Source organism: Candoia aspera, chromosome 1 (genome assembly GCF_035149785.1).
Source record: "Candoia aspera isolate rCanAsp1 chromosome 1, rCanAsp1.hap2, whole genome shotgun sequence".
Lineage (NCBI taxonomy): Eukaryota > Metazoa > Chordata > Lepidosauria > Squamata > Boidae > Candoia > Candoia aspera.
Window position 1 is genome coordinate 163,125,665 of NC_086153.1, and position 26,688 is coordinate 163,152,352.

The 26,688-nt window shown below is 40.2% G+C and overlaps 1 protein-coding gene across 1 annotated transcript; it reads left to right on the forward strand.

The window, feature by feature from the left end:
• On the forward strand, positions 1 to 24,915 carry LOC134506890 (cytochrome P450 2K6-like). Its single transcript, XM_063317274.1, has 9 exons — positions 1 to 298; positions 11,482 to 11,644; positions 12,968 to 13,117; positions 14,930 to 15,090; positions 15,846 to 16,019; positions 20,081 to 20,225; positions 21,105 to 21,289; positions 21,589 to 21,730; positions 23,842 to 24,915. The coding sequence occupies exons 1-9, from the start codon at positions 116 to 118 to the stop codon at positions 24,027 to 24,029; spliced, it is 1,491 nt and encodes a 496-aa protein (XP_063173344.1). The 5' UTR covers positions 1 to 115; the 3' UTR covers positions 24,030 to 24,915.
• The last annotated feature ends 1,773 nt before the right edge of the window (positions 24,916 to 26,688 follow it).

Below are 26,688 nucleotides of genomic sequence, written 5' to 3' on the forward strand. Positions count from 1 at the left end.
CAGCAGAAAGAGTGGTCAGGCAATGCCTAATGCATTTCTTTAAAGGACATGCTTGAATCATTTCAGTTTATAAGATTCATTGTAACTATTACTGAAAACTGCTTACTAAAAGGAGATGGATTGGATTGGACCTGTTTTAACACTATTACTATGTCTTCTTGCCATTGCATCCCTTTTGAAAAAGGGCAGTTCCTGGAATAACAGCTCCCCAAATCTTCCCCCGGGACCCAGGACCATACCCATTCTGGGAAATCTGCATGTGATGGATCTGAAGAGGCCTTACAGAACAATGATACAGGTAAAGCCTGGAGACTAACAAGCATGGAGGTTCTTTGCCAAACTTTATTGACATAGCACAAAATCTTGGTAACTTGTGCAGGTAAGTCTCCTGTGTTCCCTGCTGCTTTTCAGTGTCTATGGAAATGTTTAAAAGGGGGGGATTTACCTGGTAAATTTTGAATACAGTTAAATGTCCGGGAAGGATTATTCCAAGAAAACCTTTTAGTTTGTAAATTTTGTTCTAATTGTTTTTCTGATTTGTAGAGATGGTTTGAAATCCCAATGAGCCTATGGGGAAATATAAATGCAATTGAAGTGAATGACTTGATATATGTACTTAGAGGGATTCTTATGTTTACACATTTTAAGCAGAAAAATAAGCCATTAAAACCATATCTTCAGGAAGGAACACCCTGCCCAAGATTCTCTTACAGTTTTATATGAAGCAGAGGGGAGTAACTTGCTGGATTTTCAGCTTCCTGCATGAAAATATATTTTAAGTTCTTCCTTAAGGAATTCACATGATCTTCTTCAAAAACTCCTATGGGCATGTTGTATATTCTTGCTGTTAAAAGTCAGAAGTCATCTTTCTCCGTAACCTTTAATTTTTTCTTCTTCTTGTGTGTTTTCACATCTTTTTAGTCCTTTCTTTTTCTTTTTCTTTTGTAGTTTTATCCTTTTTTTAAAAAAGAGCTTTATTATTTTTTAAAGTATATTTAAAATACAAAGTAGAAAGTATAGAATTGTATCACTTCAGTCTGCAGGATGCCTTGTAATTATTACTGAAAACTGCTTACTAAAAGGAGATGGACTGGACTGGACCAATTTTAATATTATTACTACTTATTCTTGCAATTGCATCCCTTTTGAAAAAGGGCAGTGGGGTGAGAGACGAGAGGGGGAGTCTGGGAGTGTGTTGGTGTAAAAGGGCACTCAGCCCCTGAGTGGGAGACAGGGGGTGGGTGAGGAATGAATGAGTGCCCCCTGTTGAGCAGTGAGAGAGTTCGAGGGGGGGCATAGCGAATGGGGGGGTGACGGTTGGGCTCTGATGGCACCGAGAGCAGAAGCTGGTGCGCCGGAGGGCCTACCATCGCCCTGTGGGAGATTGACTGTGAGTAAGGATGTATGAATGGAAGGAGGGAGCCCTACTTAGAGCCAGAGACTGCCGAGGTCCAGGAGTGGGGGCTAAAGGATCAGGAGTCACTGGGGGCTGTAGGGCGGGGCACATTATTGAGGTGGTGACAGGTAGGGGATGTTATGGCGGGAGCTGGAGGGCGAGCCATCTTTGGGGAAGACCCTCCCGGTGTTTGCTACCGGTGGCATGTTCCGGGCCTCTGCGCTCAGACCCAGGCCCTGGTCAGCAGATCCATAGGGGCCCTGGTTTCTGGCTGCTGCTTTTTAATGCCAGGTCAGTTAATAACAAGGCCCACATCATATGTGACTTGATCACTGAGGAGGGGGCAGATCTGGCATGTATTACCGAGACCTGGGTGGGCACTTAAGGGGGGGTGCCCCTTTTGGAAATGTGCCCAGCTGGGTTTATGGTATGGCACCAGCCAAGATTCCAGGGCAGGGGAGGAGGGGTGGCTGTTGTCATCCGAGAGTCTCTTGTGGCCTTCAGGGGCCCTGCTGCACAAGTGGCTGGCTGTGAGACCCTGTTCTTCAAGTTGAGCTCCCGAGAACAGCTGGGAGTGTTGCTGCTGTACCAGTCTCCCTGCTGTGTGAAAACCACCCTGCCTGAGCTGCTCGAGGCCATCTGCGGGCTGGCGGTGGAGTTCCCCAGGCTCATAGTTCTGGGGGACTTCAACCTGCCATCCCTGGGGCGTGCCTCCAAGGCAGCTTGGGAGTTCATGGCTACCATGGCAGCCATGGGCCTCTCCCAGATAATTTGGGACCTGACTCAAGACAGTGGCCTCACCCCGGACTTGGTTTTCTTGTCCTGCCACCCCGCTCCACAGGGAGGCAGGACCCATTCGATTGGTCCGCCCCTGGCGACTGATGGACCCAGTAGGGTTTCAGAGGGAGTTGGGGGTTACACCCGGTGATCTGCTGCATGGTCCAGTGGAGGGCCTAGCTGCAGCCTGGAATAGGGAGGCAGCCGGGGCCTTGGACAGGATTGCGCCTGTGAACCCCCTCTTGTCCCATTGAACCTGGCACTCCCTGTGGTTTACGGGGGAGTTGAGGGTTCTGAAGATGGTTAAGAGATGCCTAGAGCGCCACTGGAGGAAGACAAAGACTGAATTCGACTGAATACAGGTAAGAGCCACTATTAAGGCCTACCTTGTAGTGATAAAAGCGGCAAAATGTCAATACTTCTCTGCTCTTATTGCATCCACAGAATGCCGCCTGATGGCCCTGTTTAAGATCACTCGATCCCTTTTGGGGAAGGTAGGCTCAGTGACCCATCTACAGGGCTGTGCAGAGGAATTTACTGAGCATCTGCAGGACAAAATCGCTGAGATCCGCTCCAAGTTGGACTCCAGGCATGAGGCTTGGTCTGGAGAGATACCAGGGGAACGGGCTTACCCAGTTATCTGGGAGCAGTTTGATCCTGTTGGACCTGAGGAAGTGGACAGGATCCTACAGACAGTAAACACCACCACATGTCATCTAGACCCGTGCCCCTCCTGGCTAGTAAAAGCAGCCCGGGAGGTGACATGTGGTTGAGTCCATACGATGGTCAATACATCCTTATGAGAGAGGGTGTTTCTGGCAACCTTTAAAGAGGTGTTGGTGCACCCCCTCCTCAAGAAGCCATCGCTGGACCCTACTGTTCTGGACAATATTCGCCCAGTCTCCCACCTCTCCTTTTTGGGGAAGGTGGTTCCGAAAGTGGTGGCTTTACAGCTCCAGAGAGTCCTGGAGGATACAGATTATCTAGACCCCTTTCAGTCAGGTTTCAGGCCCAGTTATGGGACAGAAATGGCATTGGTCACACTTATGGATGATCTCTGGCGGGAGCGGGATGGAGGCAATGCATCCATCCTCACTCTCCTTGATCTCTCAGTGGCTTTCAATACCATCGACCATGGTGTCCTTTTGGGGTGACTCAGGGAGTTGTGGGTGGGTGGTGTAATTTTACACTGGTTCACTTCCTTCCTCCAGGGCTGATCCCAGTCAGTGTTGATAGGGGAGGAGAGATCAGCCCCACGGCCCCTTCTTTGTGGGATGCCACAGGGATCAGTACTCTCCCCTCCCCTTTTTAACATCTACATAAAACCACTAGGCGAGATCATCCATCACCATAGGATGAGGTATCATCAGTATGCTGATGATACTCAATTGTATATCTCCATCCCGGATGAAGTAAGTGATGCTGTGACTATCCTCTCCGAGTGTCTGGGGGCTGTGGGGGCTTGGATGGGGAACAACAGGCTTCAACTGAACCCTGGCAAGACCGAGTGGCTGTGGGTTAATGGTTCTTCCATATCCGGGACATTAACATCTCTTGTTCTGGATGAGGTTGCACTGCCCCAGACAGACCCGGTGCATAACTTAGGGGTCCTCCTGGACTCATGGCTCCTGCTCAAAGAGCAGGTGGCAACCGTGGCCAGGATAGCCTTTGTGCAGCTACATGCTGTGCACCAGTTATGCCCCTTCCTGCATCGGGAGGCCCTTCGAACAGTTACTCATACACTTGTTATCTCTCATATAGACTATTGCAATGTGCTCTACATGGGGCTACCCTTGAAAAGTATCCGGAAGCTTCAGCTGGTCCAGAATGCAGCTGCGCAAGCTGTTTTTGGTGCCCCCAGAAGGGCACATGTAACACTGCTGCTGCGCAAGCTGCATTGGGTACCAGTTTGCTTCTGGGTCCAATTCAAGGTGTTGGTTATTACCTTTAAAGCCCTACATGGCATGGGGCCAGGTTACCTGAGGGACCGCCTCTTCCCCATTACATCAACCCGTCCCACCCAATCGTGCAGAGAGGGCATGCTGTGGACCCCGTCTGTAAGAGAATTTCATCTGGCAGGGTCCAGGAAGTGGGCATTCTCTGTAGTAGCTCCCGCCTTGTGGAACATGCTGCCCCCGGAAGGTGAGATTGGCCCCATTGCTCCTGGACTTTTGGAGGAGTCTGAAGACCTGCTTCTGCCACCTCGCTTGGGGTGGAGAGGGGAATAGATCTACATGGGGATGGTTGCTATAGACCACTCCTCCCACACTTGGACTGTTTTAGATTCTTCGCCACCTGGATTCTTTATTTTTACCTTTATTTATATTATTTATTATTGTATTTTTATACTGTGTATTTTATGGTTGTTGTTTTTAATCGATTGTTGTAAACGGCCCAGAGTACCCTGACGGGAGGCGATGGGCGAGGACAAATTAGATAGATAAATAAATAAATAAATAAATAAATAGAAAAGATAGAGAATAGAACTAAAGAAAAAAGAAAAAAACTATAAAACTGTCAACAGACAGAAAACAGAAACGGAAAATGACTTCCAACTTTCTCCAATACAGATATAAATATGTTTACAAATCTAATCTCTCCCCATTGCTTAAACCAAAGAAACATTATTTCTAATAAGACAAACCAGTTAATCACTAAAACCCAAGAACAAAATTTCATTTTTTTCTCCCACAAGCAAGTATTCTAAAAGTGGTTGCCAAATAGATATAAATCCAGAAACAGAGTGCTGTTTAATTATTGCTGTTAATTTAGCCATTTGAGCCAAATCCATTAATTTAACAATCCAATCTTCAGCCGTAGGTATTTGCGAATCTTTCCATCATTGTGCATATAAAAGTCTTGCAGCTGTAATCATGTATAAAAGCAAAACTCCATGTTGTTTCTCTAACTCCTTCTCCATCAAGCCCAGAAGAAACAGTTCTGAAGTTTTTTGTCTATTAACTTTAAGAATCTTTTGAATAGTAATACATATTTGATCCCAGAACTTTTTAGCCTTCTCACAAGTCCACCAGAGATGATAAAAGGCTCCTTCACCCTGTAAACATTTCCAACAAACATTAGTTACACCATTATACATTTTTGACAACTTATGGGGAGTTAAATACCAACGATACATCATCTTATAAAATTCTCTTTTAAATTGTAATTCAAAGTGAATTTCAAACCTTTATTCCACATATTTTCCCACTGCTCCAACTTAATATTATATCTGAAGTTCTTAACCCATTTAATCATACTTTCTTTAACCTGTTCATCTTCCAGATTAATCTATAACAAGATTTTGTACATTTTAGTAATAACATGTTCATTGTCCTAACAGTCAGGAACCACGCTGAGACAGGGAATAGGTCTCTAGTGCTTTATTACTGCTACATTCGACAGAAAATCCTAACAAACTGAAGAAGCATGGGAAAAACCCAGACAGATAAACCCCAAAAGTCAAGGCGGGTCTGATCTGTGTCTCTTTGAATGGCTGCTTAATTCCTCAGTACTACGCATGCGTTTTCCCCCCTGGATAGGGGCCCCCTCCTGCTCACCATCAGTACTCATGACATTCATCATTTATAGAAAGTTCCAATTCAAACTGAGTTATTTCATTAACAAATTTATAATTATTTTTATCCACTTTAAAATGTTCTAACAATTGTGCATAGGTGAACCAATGACATGTACAACCTTCCAACTCTAACCTTTCCCTTGTTATAAGATTTGGTTCCCCATCTTTAAAATTTAACAAGTCTTTATATTTTAACTAACTTAGTCTTCCTGCATTTTCTCTTCTAACATATTCTTCTTGAGGTGACAACCATAACCGTATATTAGGAGACAGTCTTACTTTGCATTTATTCCTATTTACTCCTAACAAAACCATTTTTAAAATCCTAGTTAACTTTAACTTTATCATACCATAAGTAGGCATGCCACCCAAATCTTAATTCATGTCCTTCAAGCTGTAGTGATTTCTTGTTCTTCAAAGTAATCCATTCCTTCATCCAAAACAAACAACAAGCATCAAAATACAATTTCAAATTAGGCAGACCCAAATCTCCTTGTTCTTTGGTATATTGCAACGATTTTTATTTAATTCTTGGTTTCTTGCCTTGCCAAATAAATCTTGAAACATCTCTCTGCCATTCTTGAAATGGTAAAGCTGTCGACAAAATAGGTAAGGTCTGAAAAAGAAGCAACATCCTAGGCAAACATTCATTTAGTCACAGATATTTTTCCCATGAGAGACAATTGTAATTTCCCCCATCTTATCAAATATTTTTTCACATACTTCCAAATTTTCACATAATTATAAACCTAATTAAATCACCCAGAGTCCCTCTGATGGGAGGAGATGGGCAGTGACGAATTTGATAAATAAATAAACAAATGAATATTCTGAAATAACATACTATTCCTAGTTGACAGGATCACCTCCAGATATCTAACCTTTTTTTCAGTCTTAAAACTCATCTTACCCATCAGTAATTCTTGATTGGACAAGGTCATATTTTTAATTAACATTTTGGGTTTGGTTTTTTTTATTTACTTTAAGACCCGCCAATGACCTGAATTCTTTCAGTTTCTTCATCAGATGTTCTGCAGTATCCAAGGGATCCTGTAATACCAAGACGAAATTATCAGCAAAAGCTCTTAATTTAAATTCCTCTTGTTTAATTTTTAGTCCCTTTATTCGTTTGTCACTTCTAATGTCTCTGTTTAAAACTTCCAGTACTAAGATAAATAGCAGAGGTGATAGAGGACATCCTTGTCTTGTTCTTTTCTGTATCTGACATGGTTCAGTTAATTCATCATTCACAATAATATTTGCCTTTTGTGGTGTGTAAATTGCCTTAATTCCTTGCATAAAATATTCCGCAAAGTCCATGATTTCCAAAACTTTAAACATAAAGCTCCAGTTCAAACTATTAAAGGCTTTTTCTGCATCTAGGAAGATAAGAGCTGCTTGACGTTCGTTATGATATTGTAGATATTCTATAATATCCGAGAACACTCTTACATTTTCTCTTAACTGTCTTTTTGGTAAGAATCCACATTGATAGTGATGAATAAGTTCTTGTAAAACCTTTTTCGTTCTTTCCACTAGTATTGATGCAAATATTTTATAATCATTATTCATTCAACAATGATATTGGTCTATAATTTTTGACTGAGCAAGGATCTTGTCCTTCCTTGGGTATTAAAGCAACGTTAGCTTCTTTCCATGAATCTGGCACTGAAGAACCCAACAAAATAGAATTCACCAGTCTTTTAAAAGGTAAAGGAATCTGATCTTTAAAACATCTATAATACAATGCAGATAAACTATTATGTCCTGCTGCTTTTCTCAATTTATAAAAAGAACAAAATTTCCCAAAAAGAAATTTTGTTCTTTTTATAGCTTCAACTATTTTAAAGGTAGTTATGGGACTATTCAAAATTAATTTCTGTGACTGTGTAAGTTTAGGTAAATCTTGTCTATTAAAATATTCATTTATCTTTTCCAGAATGCTTCTTGGTTTTTATATAAATTGGAAACAAAAACAAAAACAATGAAATGCTTTTTTAATCTTTTCATCATCCAAAAATTCCATGTCTCCTTCTTGAATCTTTAATATCATTTTCTTTTTCTTTCTTTAATTTGCATGCTAACCATCTTCCTGGTTGATTAGCAAATTCAAATGTCTCTGTTTCAACTTTATTTCAATTTCTTTCACAGTCAACATGGACACTTGCTGATGTAATAATTTAAGTTAATAGACAATATTATTATCTGATGGTTTTTTCTGTAACTCAATTTCTTTCAATTTAATCTGCTCCAGAACCATCTGTAACTTTTGTTGAGATTTTTTTCTTAAGGTTACAATTATGATAGATAAAGTGTCCCCTCATAACCGCTTTACTGGAATCCCACACAGTCTTCAAGTCTGTTTCATTACCGAGATTGATTTCAAAAAAATCCTTTAATTTCTTCTTACAATCTTCTACAACGTTTTCTTTTTGTAAGATAGATTCATTCAACCTCCATCTGTATGACCTAGAAATTCTTGTTATTATCATACTAACAGGGTTTTGATCAGAAAAAGTCTTTGGCAATATATCCACTTTAGAAATTCTATTCACTAAGTCTTTTGAAACCCAAATCATGTCAATTCTAGAAAAAAGATTTATGTCTCTCTTAGTAGAAAGTATAATCTTTTGCCAAACCATTTTTATATCTCCATGAGTCCACTAAGGACAAATTATCCATCAAATCAAAAAAAGGTTTTGGTAGTCTCCCTTGTTTAAATTTAATTTGTTTTTCAGATGTTCTATCCATTGATGGGGAAGTAACTCCATTCCAACCCCCCATTAAACACCAACTTTGATATGAAAAAGCTGACAAATCATTCAAAAGTTGGATAAAAAATTTACTCCTATCTTCATGTGGTGCATATATTCCCACAATAATAGATTTTAGTCTCTAAAGTTCAGTTTCAGCAACTACATATCTATCATGTTAATCAGTTAATAATAAGTGTGGTTGCAAATATGGTTTGATTTATAATACAAGTCCATTAATTTTCTTTACGTTTGCTGAAATAAATTCTTGTCCCAAATTCTTGTTTATCAAATCTTTTATATCCTTTTTCCTTACGTGTGTTTCTTGTAAGCACATCACATCACATTTCAATTTGTTAAAATAGTGAACAACTTTTTTCCCTTTTGAGGAGCATTTACCCCATTTCTATTCCATGTAAGACAGTTTAAAGCCATTTTTCATGAATATAACTCACCACAGTCTTGAGATGTTGCAGCCATCTCTTCAACTTCTGTTGTAAAATCCGTATGTCGCAATCCAGATAGCCCCTGATCCAGGCAGTTCCGTATTTGGTCCGAAATGCCTTGGCCTTCAGGGTCGAAGTTAATCTACATGTTTGTTGTTGAAAAGCAAAACTCACCCCTTCCCGTTCCTCCCAGCAAGAAGGCATCTTGTTCTTTTTCAGGCCATCTGTCAAAAAAGTGTATCCTTTCCTCTTCCTTAGTATTCTCACAGGAATTTGCTTCCACACAGTTCTATCCACGTTCTCAGTACTGAGTTGAGAATCGAAGTGAGCTTGAAGAACCAAATCCCTTGTTTTTCTCCTAGCAAATTGAACCAGAACATCTCTCGGCTTATTGCTACGGTCTGCATATCTTGAGTTAATCCAAGAAACTTCTCCCATTTCCTCTGTCATTTTATCTCCCTCTCAATCAGTTAAAACTGCCAAAGCCTGTATAATCTTATCTTAAAGATTGTCCTCTCTTGCTTCAGGGATTCATCTGAATCTTAAACAAAACTCCTTATCTCTTAATTTCCCATACTGAAATGTTACCAAGTCCCTTCTCCCGTTCCCTTTCCAATGCATTTATTCTATTATCAAACTTTTTAACTCCTCCTTCCCATTTCATTTCCAACTTTTCCAACTTCGACTCAAGTCTTTTTTCAAATTCATCAGATCTTTTATCCTCCTTCCCCCCCCCCACTTCTTCTCTAATTCTTCAAAAGATTGGGCAATAGATTGTGTAGTTTTTAATGTAAAATCCTGAAACATCACTTTTAAAAAGTCCAATTCACCAGGATCATGTTTTGTTTGCTTCCTCGTAGTCATAATTTCCTCTTCTTCCCTCCCTTTCTTTTATATATATATAAAAGATATATAAAAATTGTGTAATTCCAGTGGCTGAATCTTTTAAAAAGTTCCAGTACTTTAAACTTTAATACTTTATCTCCCTCTAGTGTCTCACCGTAGTAATTATAAAAGACAAAACTGCAAGGTAAGAGATAGAGAGAGGGGATTATCCAATCACAAGCCTTGGGTTGCAACTAAAGTCTTTCAATATCAGTCTTTTGAAACAGTATCCAGTCACAGCTTTGAAAGCTAGCCACAACAAAACTTGCCACACAGTCTAAAAACAGCTTCAGTCTCAAATCTAACAAAGTCTCTTATTTAACCAGAAAATCTCTTGCATAAAAAAATAAGAAATAGAGAACAATTTTATTCCCTTTTAAAAAAAAGTTTCAGTAAAACAGTATAACTTTCAGATTTATTGCTTGAATTACAATCCATTAAAGTAGGTAAAACACATGAAGAAAATAGATCCCCAAAGTAATGGAACTCTACCAAGTGGAGGTAGTATTTCTGTATCAGGGATAGCCTCTTGAGATCCAAGAATCATAAAGCACTAAAGTGATTTGAGACATGGGGTGGCCGGAATTAATGTCCCTTTAAAAGGGCTTCAGATGCGGCTTGGACAAGATGTTTCTCCTGCCTCTCAGCCTTCCACTCATCGTTAGATCACAGTTTTACGATCCTCCAGTGAGCTGCAGCTGTCCAGAAGACTTGAGGAGCAATTCCCTGAATTCTCCTTCCCAGAGAATATTTCAGGGCTCAGAAATTTGCCTGAGCCACCAGATAAATGTCACCCTGTCAATCCTAGCCAAGGAGCCCAGCTAAGATCGTCCTTCCGCCAGTAAAGTCTCCACCAGAGGCCATAGGAGTTTTTTTTTCCTTCTGTGTAGTTTTTATCTTTGTTCTAAATCTGTTAAAATTCTTACAAAACAAAACTACTACGGGCACAATTGGAAAGTCTCTGTGTGATCCCTTCAACGACGTGGCAGAGGCTCAGCTTCTCTTTTAGCTAAACTTCCACTGTATGTCCGGCACTGAAGGCTGCAAGGCAGCTTCGCAAGATCCTGGAATACAAGTGTATCTCTGGTGCAGGCTTCATCTCACACAAAGTTCTCTGCAGTTGACTTCTGGAGAATTTATGAGAAACATTTATCAGTCTCACGTGGTGATCTGGTGTGCAAGGAGCCTTTTATTACCTAAGGCAGAGCTTTTCAAACTCTTCGTGTTGGTGACACACTAACTCACTGCAGGTGTGGCCGCGTCACCGGAAGTCACGTGGAATCTGCTGTTTTGACCCAATTATGATTACTGCGCATGTGCAGTACCTGTATGATCCCTCGGCCACATGACACACCTGCGCACTGCAGCTGACACACTAACATGTTGCGGCACACAGTTTGGAAAGCTCTGACCCAAGGGTTCTTTTCATTTATATTTATAAATATACTGTGTAAATGAAATGAAAAGAAAAGTTAAAAACATAATAAAAAATAACAGCATTGCAATATGCCATAAAACAGAATAAGAAAATAACATGATCTCAGCCTTGGAAATGTGAGACGTGATATGTTAAACAAAATCCTGCATATGATCAGTTATTAATTATTGATCAAAATGGCCTCTCGTTTTCCTTCTGCTGAATTCCAGTTGTCAAAAGAATACGGTCCTGTCTTCCGTCTCAAACTGGGATTCCAGGAAATGGTGGTGCTGACTGGCTATGAGACGGTCAAAGAGGCTCTAGTGGACCAGGCAGATGCTTTTGCAGGGAGGCCCTTCGTCCCAATATTTGATGATCTATCAAAAGGCTTTGGTGAGTTATTTAATTCTGGATTGTAGTTTACAATCATTTCTGATGCGTGATCAGTATTATTTTTTTTAAAGAACTTTATTAATTTTCAGAGTATAGTTAAAATACAAAATGTAGAATATATAAAAGATAGAGTACAGAACTAAAGAAAAAAGAAAAGCTATAAAAGTGTAAAGTCAGGGAGAAAACAGAAATAGAAATTGACTTCCAACCTCATCCAATAAAGATATAAATGCATTTACAAATATAATCTCTTACCATTAGTTAAAACTTAGTAACATTATTTCTATAGACATATAGACATATGTCTATAATTTTATATTCGACATTTTGTATTTTCTATTTTATCTCCTGTGTTTTTATTCCATTGAACTGTGATGTGAATGTGCCATAGAATAAATAAATAACATTATTTCTATTGTACCAAATGAAACCATTTAATGATCAAACCCAAAATCGGAACTTCATTTTTTTCTGACACAAGCAAATAGTCTAAAAGTGGTTGCCAAATAGAGGCAAATCTATTATGTAGAAATTTTCCCCTCAAAGGACCATCACAGCTTCTGCAAGTCCAAACAGGATAGAGGAGAATATTTATTGATCCCCAAGTGCTAATGGAGGAAGCTGGGAAATAAAAAGAGATGGCAATATGGTAGTAAAAGTGATCATACATCCCACCCACCCACTTCCATGCACATGCCCAACAGGTTTGATTCTGCTTCTTTGAAACTTTGGGTGTGGGGAGTCCCAGTATTGTGTATGCATTTTTCTGTATTTTTCCTGTCATATATGTAGTTATACTTACCTTTCCTTTGTGCAATGTTTTTGCTAGTTTCTCTTCCCTGATAAACAATTGGTCCAACCTCTATGGAAATTGAAAATTTGTAGAGCCTCTAGTGAGTGTGGGAAGTGGCTGGTCTGTGTAAGGAAGGATGGGCTGTTTTCTCCCAAGCCCCATTTAGATAATCTCTTGCCACCTCTCCTGGCAAGAGACACCTGGGTATTTTACACATTCAGCTGCAATGCTTACTCATTATAACCATCATATTTTTTTTTCCTTACCTACCACTTTTAACTCACCTTCAGATCTTATTAATCAATTGCTCAGAGCATATCCACTGCATTGCCAGTTCTCTTGGAAAGAGATCAATAAATGTTTGGTGTAAAGATCACATAGGAACAAACTGCTTTCTACATCCTTAATTTCTGATAATTTAACAATTCTGGAAATAACTTCAAAATAGATTATATGGATTATAACAGTGGAATTTTGCTGATACAAAAGGATATTAAATTTGACCTCTTGTCTTTACCTCTTCATTTAAGGCATTGTTTTTGGTCAGGGTGAGAACTGGAAAGTGATGCGACGGTTTACATTATCCACATTACGGGACTACGGAATGGGCAGGAGGACCATTGAAGACAAAATCATTGAAGAGTGTAGTGTCTTAACAAAAACAGTTAAGACCTATGCAGGTGGGTTAGCATTTCCTCCTAATGCTCTACCAGAGTACCTTTCAGGACAGATGCAGAATTTGAAATAACTTCATCAGATGAACAAGGACTGATTTTGCAGAACCTTCTCTCCAACAATTCTTAAACCCATCATTCCTCTTTAAGGGGCAGAGGAACAATCTCCTCTCTCAAGGAAGAATTCACCACCATTGGAACCCAACCACACATCAACTCCTGGGCAGCCTTAGGCAGCCAGGAGGGACACGGACCTAATGAGCAGGTGGTTGAGCTCACAATCACAAGGACCCTCTCCACTTCCTCAGGTCCAAGAGGCTCAAACTGTTCCCAGATAACAAGGCAAGACTATGCCCCAGGCATCTCCACAGGAACTCTACCAAGGCTAGTATAAAACTTAGAGCAAATCTGAGCTACTTTATCTGACAGGTGCTCTGCAAATTCCTCCCTTCAGCCCTGAAGGTGGACCCCAGAATCCCTTCTACCCAGGGTTGCTGTTGCACAGAAAAAAGGTGGAGAAATATTGATGCTTCACTGCACTTATCACCATGAAGTAGGCCTTAATAGCAGCTCTGACTTGTTTTTGGTCAGGTTTGCTCCTTGTTGACCTCCAGCACTGCACTAGACATCCCTTATCCCATTTCATGTCCCTCAGCTCTTCTGTGAAACATGGAGAGGGACAGGATGCACAGGAGGAGAAAGGTCACATGGGTGCAATCCAATCCAAGGCCTTAGCCACCTTGGCCCTCTCCCCTCATAGCCAATGGCTCAAAAGGAAGCACGAGTCTAGTAGTCCAGCTGATTGTGCCCAGAGCATGACTTGGGGCAATCAAGCCCTCCACCAGCGTGTGCCAAACAAAACCAGGTAGGCTCCAGAGTCTCTTCCAAAATGACATGCCTCTCATGCCAAACTCCAGCCTATATAAAAAACCATCCAATACAGTATGAGCCCACACTTCCCATCCAGTACCCTACAATAATCTGAATTAAAATATTTCAGAAACTCAGCAGCCATTTGCTGTTTAAAATGGCAATCATTTAATGAAGAAGTATCGAGATCTTAGCCTTTTAATACTGTCCATGGGGTTTTCTTGGCAAGGATACTGAAGTGGGTTGTCATTTCCTTCTGTATGTATGGCTGTGGGAGCTGGACCATAAGGAAGGCTGAGCACCAAAGAATTGATGCTTTCAAACTGTGGTGCTGGAGAAGAACCTTAAGAGTCCCTTGGACTGCAAGGAGGTCAAATCAGGCAATCCTACAGGAAATCAACCCTGACTGTTCACTGGAAGGACAGATACTGAAGCTGACGCTCAAAGACTCTGGCCACCAACTGTGAAGAGAGGACCCACTGGAAAAGACCCTGATGCTGGGAAAGAGTGAAGGCAAAAGGAGAAGGGGCCTGCAGAGGATGAGATGGTTAGATAGCATCACCGATGCAATGAGCATGAATTTGAGTAAACTCTGGGAGACAGCGGAGGACAGGAAGGCCTGGCATGCTATGGTCCATGGGGTCATGAAGAGTCGGACATGACTTAATGACTGAACAACAACAATATCCAGCACTTGCCCTCAAGGACTTCCTCATTTGCAAAGAATTCATTACTGATGTATGATCAATAAAATTGCAATTGTGACTCTGTGACGAACAGTTCCCATTCAAATACTGTTTCACATTTCTTAACCTAAATACTTTCAACTTAGCCAGCACTGGCTATAAGTTTTTTATGATAAATGCTCCCTCTATGTAAACTGTTTTTGAGTCTAAATGCAGTGGCATTCATTCACACTTCTGTTTTGATTTATTGTTTGTTGCCCAGGAAAACCATTTGAGGTCACAACAGTTATGACAGCTGCTGTTTCCAACATCATAGTTTCTATTCTTCTTGGGAAGCGCTATGACTATGAAGATGCCACATTTCTACGACTACTGAAGCTAATAAGGGAAAATATTCAGCTTTCAGGAAGCCGAAATATATTGGTAATCTAATATTTCATTTGAAGGGAAAAAGCATGAAATATAGGCATGGTGTGTGTCATTTATGCTTTATTGCAAAAAAAGAGCATATTGCTTGTCATAGTTATCCATAGCAAGATTTTGTTCAAATGACAATATGAACATGATGATATCAGGATTCAAATTCCACTCTTACAGTATGTACTTGCATCCAGAAATCTGATTTAAGTATACAAGTCACTTTTTCATGTTGTGACACCAGGATGCATGCTTCATCACTGTCTCTCCCTTCCTTCTAAAGGCAAAGGTCCGTGTTACTTGCCAATGCACTCAAATTGTAGGGTTGGCAGCCTTCTACTGAAAATGCCATTTCCAGTGTCCTTCCCTCCCTCTCCCTCTACTCCACAACTCTGAATGTACTAAGTAGCTCTCTTGACTCAGACTTGCGCTTGGTTTCTTAGACTGATCACTTCCATTGCTTGTTTGGGAATCAACGGGATGTGAGCAGGAGGAGCTCATTCAATGGTATGATGGAAGATGAGCACTCCCTCTCCCAAGAATTGTGTGAGGATTTAATCCATGGGATTTGGGCCTTGTGAAATAGAAATCTTGACTCTCCATAGCTCCCTCAATCATGTGTTTTTGCTTACGATCGTGGCTTATTGTTTATAGATGAATGGAACATTATTTTGATAAAAATGCTTTGAGATGTCCACCTGAGAAATGGGTTCAGAGTATTGAACTTCCTTAATATATGTTTTCTTTCACCATTCTTTCAGCTATATAACATGTTTCCATTGCTGGGGTTCCTACTGGGTTCTCATAAAAAAGTAATGAATAACAGAAAGGAGTTCCATGCTTTCATCCAGGCCACCTTCATAGAATATCTCAAAGATCTTGATGAAAATGACCAGAGGAGCTTTATCGATTCATTTCTTGTTCGGCAAAGAGAGGTGATGGATTATTTTACATATCTCAGGAAGTACAGGTGTTTTTTTTACATGCTTTTTAAAAAAAATGTTCCTGCTTGTAAATTACATGCAGTCGGTGGAAATCCTTGCTTTAGAAAAGTGTGCGCTTGGGAGTGGTAACCAAATTTCAGCACTTTCTAATTTTTCCTTCTTGATTATTTGTTTCAGAGCCTGCAGCTACTAAAATTACAGACAGACTGTTTTTTTGCATGAAAAATGCCATCAATATACAGCCCATTCTGGTCATGTCTTCAATGGGCCAATCCATTTATTTTTCTGTAAAACCATTTGGTTGACTCTAATCAGGTGTGTCAGGAAAATGGGGGAGAATGTAGAATGGAGCATGGTCTGAACTAAATATTAAAATCTTCAGGCTGGGGGAGAGATGGTAAGAAACTGCAAGCTGGCTGTTGCAGGGGAAGCAGGGTAACTATTGGTGGGTCTCCCTTCTTTTTCTGGCTATAGCCTAAGAAAATCAAGATGTGCCCTCCAACCTAAAGGTCCTTCTTTTTCATGACAAATTAGCTGTAGGTAAAACATCAGTTGTCTGGGACTTAATTCTGAGTGAAATCACTGGCCTGGCATTTATTGTGGAGGTCTGGGAGAGAGAGGTAGATCATGAATGAAATCTATAGGCTGAAGTCCACAGGAGTTCTATCTCACTGACTAGACATTTCATCTGAAAGAATAGTGTGTTCAGTTCTGGCACCCCATTTTCAAAAGGCTAATGATAAGCTAGAAGAGGGTTCAGCAGAGGGCAACAAAGATGATTCGGGGACTTGAGTATTTGTCCTATGAGGATAGGCTGAAGGAAGTTGGGATGTTCAATCTGGAGAGAGGAAGACTTAGGGGAGGCAGGATAGCTACACTCAGGTACATCAGAAGAAGCTACACAGAAGGTGGATGAGAACAATTTTTCACAGCTGCAGAAACTAGGACTAGAAATTTCAGATATAAGGTGCAGCTATCTAAGTGTGGTTTAAATATGGGGAAAAGATGGTAAGATCTGTACAAGAGTGGAATAATCTACCTATGCAGCTTGTGAGTTCTCCATCTCTTGAGGTTTTTAAGAAGAGGCTGAATAGCAACCTCTCCTGGATAGTTTAATTGATATTCCCGCATACTGCAAAGGGTTGGAAAAGATGGTCCTTGTGATCCCTTCTGATTCTACAATACTGTGATTCTGTGATGACAATCTGCTGAGTTTGAATGTTTGCTCTGCACAAGGGTAGCTGAGACAGCTCAGAAGGAACACTTGGTGTGCCTTCCAATGTGTTAGATGAAGCAATGTGTGTATATTCTTGAGGAACTGGAATCTAACCCGAGCAGACTAATGAACCTCATGTTGTGGCTTGAATAGAAAAATGGTTTATTATAGGAACCCCCTGAAAAATAGCAGTGTCTGTGGAAATATTGTTGAAGCCTGGGCTGACAACAACAATAAATCTTAGGCCAGAAAACACTGCATAGAAGCACATACTGTATATCTAAAATTATTGATAGGACTAAAAAGTAGGCATAAAATGCAATAAAATTACATAAGAAAAAAAATAGTTTAATAACAATCATACAAAGAACAATGGTGATCACCAAGAGTAGTGCTAATCTTCAGTCATAGGTGGAACGAATAGAACAAACAGAGGATTGGGCAGCCTGAAACGATCCATCAGAGTCTTGGTCAGATAGAATAAGTGACACATAAGCATCACGCTGTCTCCCAGGGTATTTCTTTAAGATGGGATAGATGAATGTCTTCTGAGATTCCCTGTAAAGAGAACAAGAAAGGAACACGGGGCTTAGGAACTCCCCAGAGCCATCCCCACATGGACATACGCACTGCTGACGTGGGTGTAGGCCTGACAAAATTTGAGAGTTAGTGTGGAGGAGAAATAGGATGATGGTCCTTGCCCATTTGAGAAAAATCCATGAAGTCTACAGCTGAATACTAGTATTAGGCTGGTTTGGAATTCAGTATCTCAGAGGTGTCACCCTGGCGGAACTGTGGAAGAGAAAATCTCTGTCTTTTCTGTTTCATCTGTCACTAATTTTCTCAATCTTCATAAATGGCGTATGTTCAAAACAAACACAACTTTGTCTATGCAGATACAGGACTCAGCAAACAACTGCAGTTCTCATTTCTTTTCAGAAACCACTTTCTTGTTCACACCCCTTCATTCATGTTAGATGAAAGAATAACGTTTTCCCCAGGATCACATTCACAATTTGCCCCAAAACTCATGATGGTTTTTCTATTATCACCATTCACGGGCAGCACAGTATGCAAGAATCTAGATAAGAATAATTCAAACATTCTGATATACAGTTTAACCTATTCATTCATAGTTAATTTTACACCTCTGCTTTCCTGCATGTATTCATCACTTCACGAGATCAAACTTCCATTGAGATGTCTTACATCTTTCCGTTTCTATTAGTTTCACGAAGTTTCACTTAGTTTCTTTTTGTGGATTAATTCATGATCCCTACCATTTATGCCTCCTATATTCCAAGTTGCAATATTGCATAAGCCGTGGTCATCAACAGATATTGACTATTGAGTATCTGTTGAATATTGTCCATCATGGCTTGGGCCAATCAAAGTTTTCACATACTGATTTTATAAGATAAAGAAAAATTAGTTTACCAGCCATGCCACAGTGGAGGTAAATGTTGCCCTGCATCTCACAAGTTCAAAACCCCTGCATTTACTGCTTCATCTCTCTGGTATCTGTCACTAATTTCCTCAGTTCTGACCACTATCCCATAAACACAGCCACAGCCAGTTTTACTGCATGTATTCTCCAAGCATATTGTGCAAACTAGAATGTCTAATCTAATGTCTACCTGGCAAGCCAATATACAGCTGCCTCCCAATTCACTATCTTGGAGGACTATGCAGTATAATGACACATTCAGAATCTTTATCTTTTGTTTCATTTCTCGTCTTGTTGCAAACCACTATCAGTGTATAAATAAATGTAAAGTTTGTGGAGTCCTTGGTGCTCTCTGAGCCTTGTTGTTTTCTTGCAGACATTTCATTGCCAGACTAGGCAAAAGAGACAATAGAAAAGCCAAAAGACCGGTACACTCCCTTGCCAGCAATCAACACCCAGATATGCAAAAATCAACACTAGGCTTAAGACCAGATGAACCATCAAACAGCACCATACACCCTAATCAAGGAACTATTAACTCAGGCAATCAACCAAGCAGCAAACAGCCCAATCAAAGAGCTCCCAAGGAGAGAACAACACCCCCACCAAAACAAGCAGGGCAAGCCACGGTACATACACTGAGACCAAGGCCCACTCCCTCTTTGCACTGAAGATGTTGCCTAGTCTGGCAATGAAATGTCTGCAAGAAAACAACAAGGCTCAGAGAGCACCAAGGACTCCACAGTTCAACCCTGAGCTACAAATATTTGCTTTGATTAATATAAAGTTTGGTTGTCAATTTAATGATCATAATAATCCTAACAACAACAAATTAAACAAATCAATACAGGAACCCATAGTTTCCTGGCAGTCTTTTTCCACCCCAGCTATAATTCTAAAGTCTAAATCCTTCGGAAATGGTCCCCTTCTTTTCTTTCTTCCTTTATTTTGTCTATCATGTATTTTAGACTGATGACAGAGACTGTCTTATCAGGCTCTATTGGCTTTTCTTTTAGAGAAAAGGGTGAAATTAAAATGCAACAAACAAACAAGAAAGGAAGTTAATATATGGCAGTATATAGTGCACTGTGCCAATATTATTCTCTATATAGCCACCAATATTCCTGTCTTAATATAGATGACATTTCTAGATATTCAACCTTTCCTTTACTTTCCTGTAAATGTCTGAAGCACAGTCTCTCTCACTACTTTTTGGACTACACCTTCAATAGTCCTTTACCATTTTGTAAAAGGTAAATGATGTCCCCAAATCTGGAGGCCACTGTATGGTCCATGGATAAAGCGTCCTCCTAGCCTTCTAGAATTTAGGTTATATGAGTATACTGAGTTTCCTTGATCGTTCTTTTCTTTTTTTTAAATGCATTTCAGGAGAATAAGAAGGTAACTAATGGATATTTCCATAATGAAAATCTTAAAGCTGTGGTGGCAAACTTATTTGCTGCCGGTACAGAAACGAGTTCAAACACTCTGCGCTGGGCCATCCTCCTGATGATGAAGTACCCGGAAATCCAAAGTACGCATGTTTCGTTTTATTGGCTTCCAATCAAAAAAATAAAAGTAATTAAAAGAAGATTTGTGGTAGATGCGAGTGTTCGTTGAACCAGGGGAAAATGGGAAGCAGGAACACATAGTCCTTCCTGTTTGTATTTTAAGGAACTCATGGATGTGAGAGTATGCAAAGAGAGGTATAAGATATTTCTGGATTAAGGGTTCACAAACATACACATTTCAGCCATTTCAATTTATGCTGTCATCACCCCCATTGCTATTTCTTAGAGGAATAGCAGATCATACCCTAATATGAGCCAAGACTGAAGAGACTTTCCTGTTAAAAAGAATGAATTCCAACCACGATCAGACCTTGACTCATCTCTAGGTGCTCCACCCAACATTTCATTCTTTCTAGGGCTTGAACATATAAACTGATAGTCAATCCTTAGTCCATCTCTTCCCTGGATACAAATGTTCATAAAAGAAGGAAAAAGAAGGAAAAAGAAGGGGAAAATGCTCACATAAAAGATCATAGCTTTGTATTACTAGGTGTGCACCAGAAATGTATTTGGCTTTCCAGACTTATCTTCTAACCTTGCAGATGAAATATTTCTCAATGTACTTAAGCAAGTTTAAACCTCCAAATAGGATCCTTATCATTTTTAAAAATTGTCAATAATATTTTCTGTATCTTTATAATATTTTCTTCAGAGATATATATTGTGCTTCTCTAACGTCCAACCAAAGTCCTTCATGTTTTAGAGCCAGTTCTCCAAAATGTCCAGGGATCTCAGTTGATGATTACTGTATCTTTCAACATTTGAAATGTTTGCATAAACTTCCATTTAAAACAAAATTCAAACAATCATCTTGAAACACAAATGTTGTTTTGTTCTCCCAGGTAAAGTCCAAGAAGAAATTGCAAAAGAGATTGGGGTTCGTCAGCCAAGGACGGAAGACCGAGCCAGAATGCCTTACACCGATGCGGTGATTCATGAAGTTCAAAGGTTTGCTGACATTGTTCCAACCAATTTGCCACATGCAACCACCATGGACGTAACTTTCAAAGGCTTCTTCATTCCCAAGGTGATCAGTCTGAAGTAACTGCATGGTTCAGGTGCCAATCTTTCTTAGTGCGGTATAAACACTTTTCAGTAAGTAAAATGCGGTTTTACGAGTTATCAAGTGCTGGGTCTAACTGGTTATCTATTTCCCAGGTTTTTTTGAACTTGTCTGTTTCCCCGTGCCTAGTATTTACCTCTCATTGTCTGAAAACTCACACATTTGCAATACCACCTTTAGAAGTTCTTTGTAATAATGTCTATAGCGATGTGTTCAGCAGACACACCCTTTTTAATATAGTTTCTTCCCCTTTCAATGTTTAGGGCATGCAGATTGTTCCCCTGCTATCATCGGTGCTCCATGACGAATCTCAGTGGGAGAAACCTCAGGAATTCTATCCTGAGCATTTCCTTGATGCTGAAGGGAAATTTGTGAAAAAAGAGGCATTCCTGCCTTTCTCCGCAGGTAATATGCTCTGTATGTGTGTGCATGTGTCCAGTAATAGGCAACCCTTTCCATTTTGGAAAGCAACTTTCACAAGAGAGAATGGAACATGTGAAAAAGTGGCAATAAAGACATGATTTAATAAACTTCCATTTTAGACATAAGAATATCTGATGCTGCCACAAAGGTAGCAATGCCAACGAGACCTCACTGTTCTGGCATCCAGCTTCCAAAAACAGTCAGACATCTGAGCATAAAACAGCAGCAGCAGCAGCAGAAAAATGCTCTAGAAAGGTCTCTTTGATAGGTTATGGAAACACTTATGAACTTCAGCGATGAATACCAGTCATACTGCAGATGTCCAAGAGTTTGGAGGACATTATGGCAGTCATATACTACAGTTCCTAGCATTCTTTATCTCATTACTTTTTCAAGGTTCTTCAGCCAGTAGATATCTGAAGTCAATCTTTATCAAAATGAGGGGTTCAAAATATTAGCTGAGAACATGAAGGCACTCTTGAAAATGCTCTAGTTTATTCATTGGAGAAAAAAAATGTGCATGAATAGTAGAAAACATAGATTATTTATTTATTTATTTATATTTATCTAATTTGTCCCCGCCCATCCCCTCCCATTGGGGGACTCTGGGTGGTTTACAACAATCAATTAAAACAACGATCATAAATTATAAAGTATAAAATTACAATAATAAATAACATAAATAAGAGTAAAGATAAAAAGTCCAAGTGGCAAAAGAATCTAAAACAGTCCGAGTGTGGGAGGAGTGGTCTATAGCAGCCATCCACATGTAGATCTATTCCCCTCTCCGCCCCAAGCGAGGCGGCAGAAGCAGGTCTTCAGACTCCTCTGAAAGGCCAGGACCGATGGGGCCAATCTCACCTCCGGGGGCAGCAGAGCAGGAGCTACTGCAGAGAAGGCCCACTTCCTGGACCCCACCAAATGAAGTTGTCTCAGAGACGGGGTCCGCAGCATGCCCTCTCTGCACGATTGGGTGGGACGGGTTGATGTAATGGGGAAGAGGCGGTCCCTCAGGTAACCTGGCCCCATGCCATGTAGGGCTTTAAAGGTAATAACCAACACCTTGAACTGGACCCAGAAGCAAACTGGTACCCAATGCAGCTTGCGCAGCAACGGTGTTACATGAGCCCTTCTAGGGGCACCAAAAACAGCTCGCATGGCTGCATTCTGGACCAGCTGAAGCTTCTGGATACTTTTTAAGGGTAGCCCCATGCATTGCAATAGTCTACGTGAGAGATAACAGGGGTATGGGTGATTGTTCGAAGGGCCTCCTGATCCAGGAAGGGAAGTAACTGGTGCACAGCACACAGCTGCACAAAGGCTATCCTGGACACAGCTGCCACCTGCTCTTTGAGCAGGAGCCATGAGTCCAGGAGGACCCCTAAGTTACGCACCGGGTCTGTCTGGGGCAGTGCAACCCCATCCAGAACCAGAGATGTTAATGTTCCGGATACAGAAGAACCATTAACCCACAGCCACTTGGTCTTGCCAGGGTTCAGTTGAAGCCTGTTGTTCCCCATCCAGGCCCCCACAGCCCCCAGACACTCGGAGGGGGTAGTCACAGCATCACGTACTTCACCCGGGATGGAGATATACAATTGGGTATCATCAGCATACTGATGATACCTCATCGCATGGTGACAGATGATCTTGCTAGATGCATTTTTTTCCCCAAAAACTTCAAGATTAATCATCCAGCCCATGGATCAGGAGATCATTCTGACAAGCAAAAGATTTTAAACCAAGATTTAAAAGAAGTCCCCTGTTCCCCTGCAAATGATCTGTTAAATAGAGGTGTACCTGTAGTGGTAGTGAGTATCTCTACCTAGAGTGGGATTCTGAACCAACCTGATTTTAAGGGCATCAGTGTAGACGGGTCCTGATGAAGGTTCATCCTTCTTTTAAGATTTGCATGATTCTGAAAAGGTCCATTTCTATTTTATTGTTGCATTTTAGCTTGTGTGCATAAGAGTGTTCTGTCATAACTTTTCTTTTTGCTAATCTCTCCATGGCCATAGGACTTTGGGAAGTTATAGAAAATAGTTTAAGAAACCAATAAAAACATCTTTTTTGACACGTATGCTTCCTTCCAGGTCGGAGAGTATGCGCTGGTGAGACCCTTGCCAAAATGGAGCTCTTCCTCTTCTTTGCCAGCCTCCTGCAGAGATTTACCTTCCAGCCACCCCCTGGAACATCTAAAGATGACCTGGACCTGACCCCTGCGGTTGGGTTTACAACCCCTCCTATGCCCTACAGGACCTGTGCCATGTCACGTTCATAAGACACAAGACATTCATAACAGACCATTTCTCAGCCTTGGACAAGAGATTCTGTATGGTCTTGGCTTAATAGGTTGATTGAAACTGAACTGTAGTGATTTGCATGCACATAAATCTTGATTCTGAGAATGAAAAAAGGAGGGAAGTCATGACGTGTGAAGTACTTTGTACTCTTACTACTGATTTATTTTCTTTTTGAGCCATTTGTTTCCTTTTATCTTTTACTATTTTTTCGCCCCCTCAATTTTCTTTTCTTTTTCTTTTTTTCTTTTAATTATTTCCATTCATTTTTAAGCAATATAGATTTTTCTACAATAGTTCGACATACATATAAAGGAGAGCCAGTTTGGTCTAGTGGTCAAGGTGCTGGGCCAGAAGCCAGGAGACTGAGAGTTCTAGTCCCACCTCAGGCATGAAAGCCAGCTGGGTGACCTTGGGCCAGTCACTCTCTCTCAGCCCAGCTCATCTCACAGGGTTGCTGTTGTGGGGAAAATAGGAGGAGGAAGGCGTATTAGGTATGTTCACCACCTTGAGTTATTTATAAAAATAATAAAGGGGGGTAGAAAATAAATAAATAAATAAATAAATAATGTATTTGTTCATTACAAGTTACCAGTGTTGTTGTTTTAACAAGAACAACAACAGAAAAAGTCCAGATTCTAGACTGCTTAGCCTCCAGATTTCTACCTGTATTGTCTCTTCATCAAGCATAAATTGGCATAGTCTTTAAGTCGAATTGGCCACGTATGCTTTCTCCTAAAACATACGGGATCCACGTGTTGAAATGAGAGATAGACTAAAATAAATACTAGATTTCTGCCCTTGTGCAGAAAGAATAATTAACCAAATTGATTTCTTGTACCAATAAAAATGCACGATGGCACAGAACTTATCTGAAATAAAAAAGCAGTACCAATAGCAAACATTACTGGGAATTTATTTCACAAAAAGTAAAAAAAAAAGATTTATTTAAGAACAATTATTTCCTCATCTGGAGAAACAGAATGGCAGATATTTCAAGATGGACAAAGCTGTAACTGTCCCAGTTGGGATGAACATCTTGCCAAGGCTTGAGTTTTTGCTCCAGAGGATCCCAGTAAGACAGAAGAATCCACACTAAATCACTGGCAGAGATACACAACTGATTTTATACTGTCTAGTAAAAGACCCAGAGGTAAAAGGTCTAAAGATTTATAACAGGTGAAAGAATGAGGTGGACGGGTGGCCAGTTGTGTTAACTGGGATAAGAGACGGATTAGAACACCTTACGGCTGGATTGTCTCTCTGAACGGAGCAGGACTTCCAGGGAACTTGCACAAATACCTTTGATTTGCTACATGTAGAAAAATACAACCGATAAAGGATCGTTCAATAATAAAGGGTGTCTTAAATAGATTACACAAACATAGAAAAAATATCAGGCCAGCTCTATCACCTCTTACCTCAATGTGAAATATTTACTTTCATATACAAACACAAAGGATCAGGCGAGGGATTATAATTATAATTTATATGGGCTACAAGACTTCATTGTTAATAAGACAAGGAAGAAATCCTTCAAAGCTCTCTCTTCTGAGTGGCCAGAATCCCCTCGTTGGTGGCAATACCTACAATTCAGTAGCAGAGTCCAAAAGGAATTACAAAACCCAGGTGCAATATGTAGAGACCTGACAGGACTTGAACAAAGTATTACACAAAAATCAGATCACATCATTCAGAAAGTGAACAAGTCAAAGACGGTATGATTAATTGGTGCAGAATGTTAAGAGAACAAGTAATATATAAGAATAGAAATGGAAGGAAATCATCAAATTTACAGTCAGGCTATATTCAGAGAAGACTGGTATAAGATCTTCCACTGATGGTATATTACTCCAGTGTTGGTTGCCAAAAGAGACAATTCATTCTCTATTGCATTGCTGGAAATACAATAATAAAGGATGATGATTAATTTTTCCCCATGTTTGGTAGCAATGTTACAAAGCCCAATAATATTGGACCATGATTAATAAGAGCATGAAACCTACCTTAAAAGCAAGTTTTTCCTTTCAGGTGGCTCTCTCTTTTTATCAATGATGACTAACGTCTGTATTCCCCAGAAGTATACTCAGTATACTGGCTTTGCACAGGGCAAACATCTTAGACCAGGCAGGAATGATGGCAATGTATAATTCAAGATTTGAGCTATACTAGATGTTAATTACTGCATAATAACCCCTTTTAAATAATGACATATTCATACTGACACACATTTTCAAATTGCAGACTTATATTAACATCCTTTTGAATTTTTAGCTAATTTTACTGTGTAAATCTTTGTTTTGGTTCATTGTATTCTTCTCTAGTTTTTCTTTGTACTTGCAGAAGGCGTAATAGAGGAAAAAGCTAATTAAGAGAAAATTTCAATTTATGAAATAATCATATTCCTGGGTTCTGGGTAAGAATACATGCGTACATAGAGACAAAAAGCTGTATATTTGTATAAAAGGTTTAATGGATATATAGTACTCTTCATTTCTCATTACTCTGAGTCATGTCTAAACACGAGGAGGGAGGGGAGCATAAGTAGGTTTCATAATCTCGCAACCTACTTTGCCAGAGGGTGACTGCAACAGGGCTTCACGTGCCCACAGACTCCTTCTGTACAGCCAGAGGGACCAT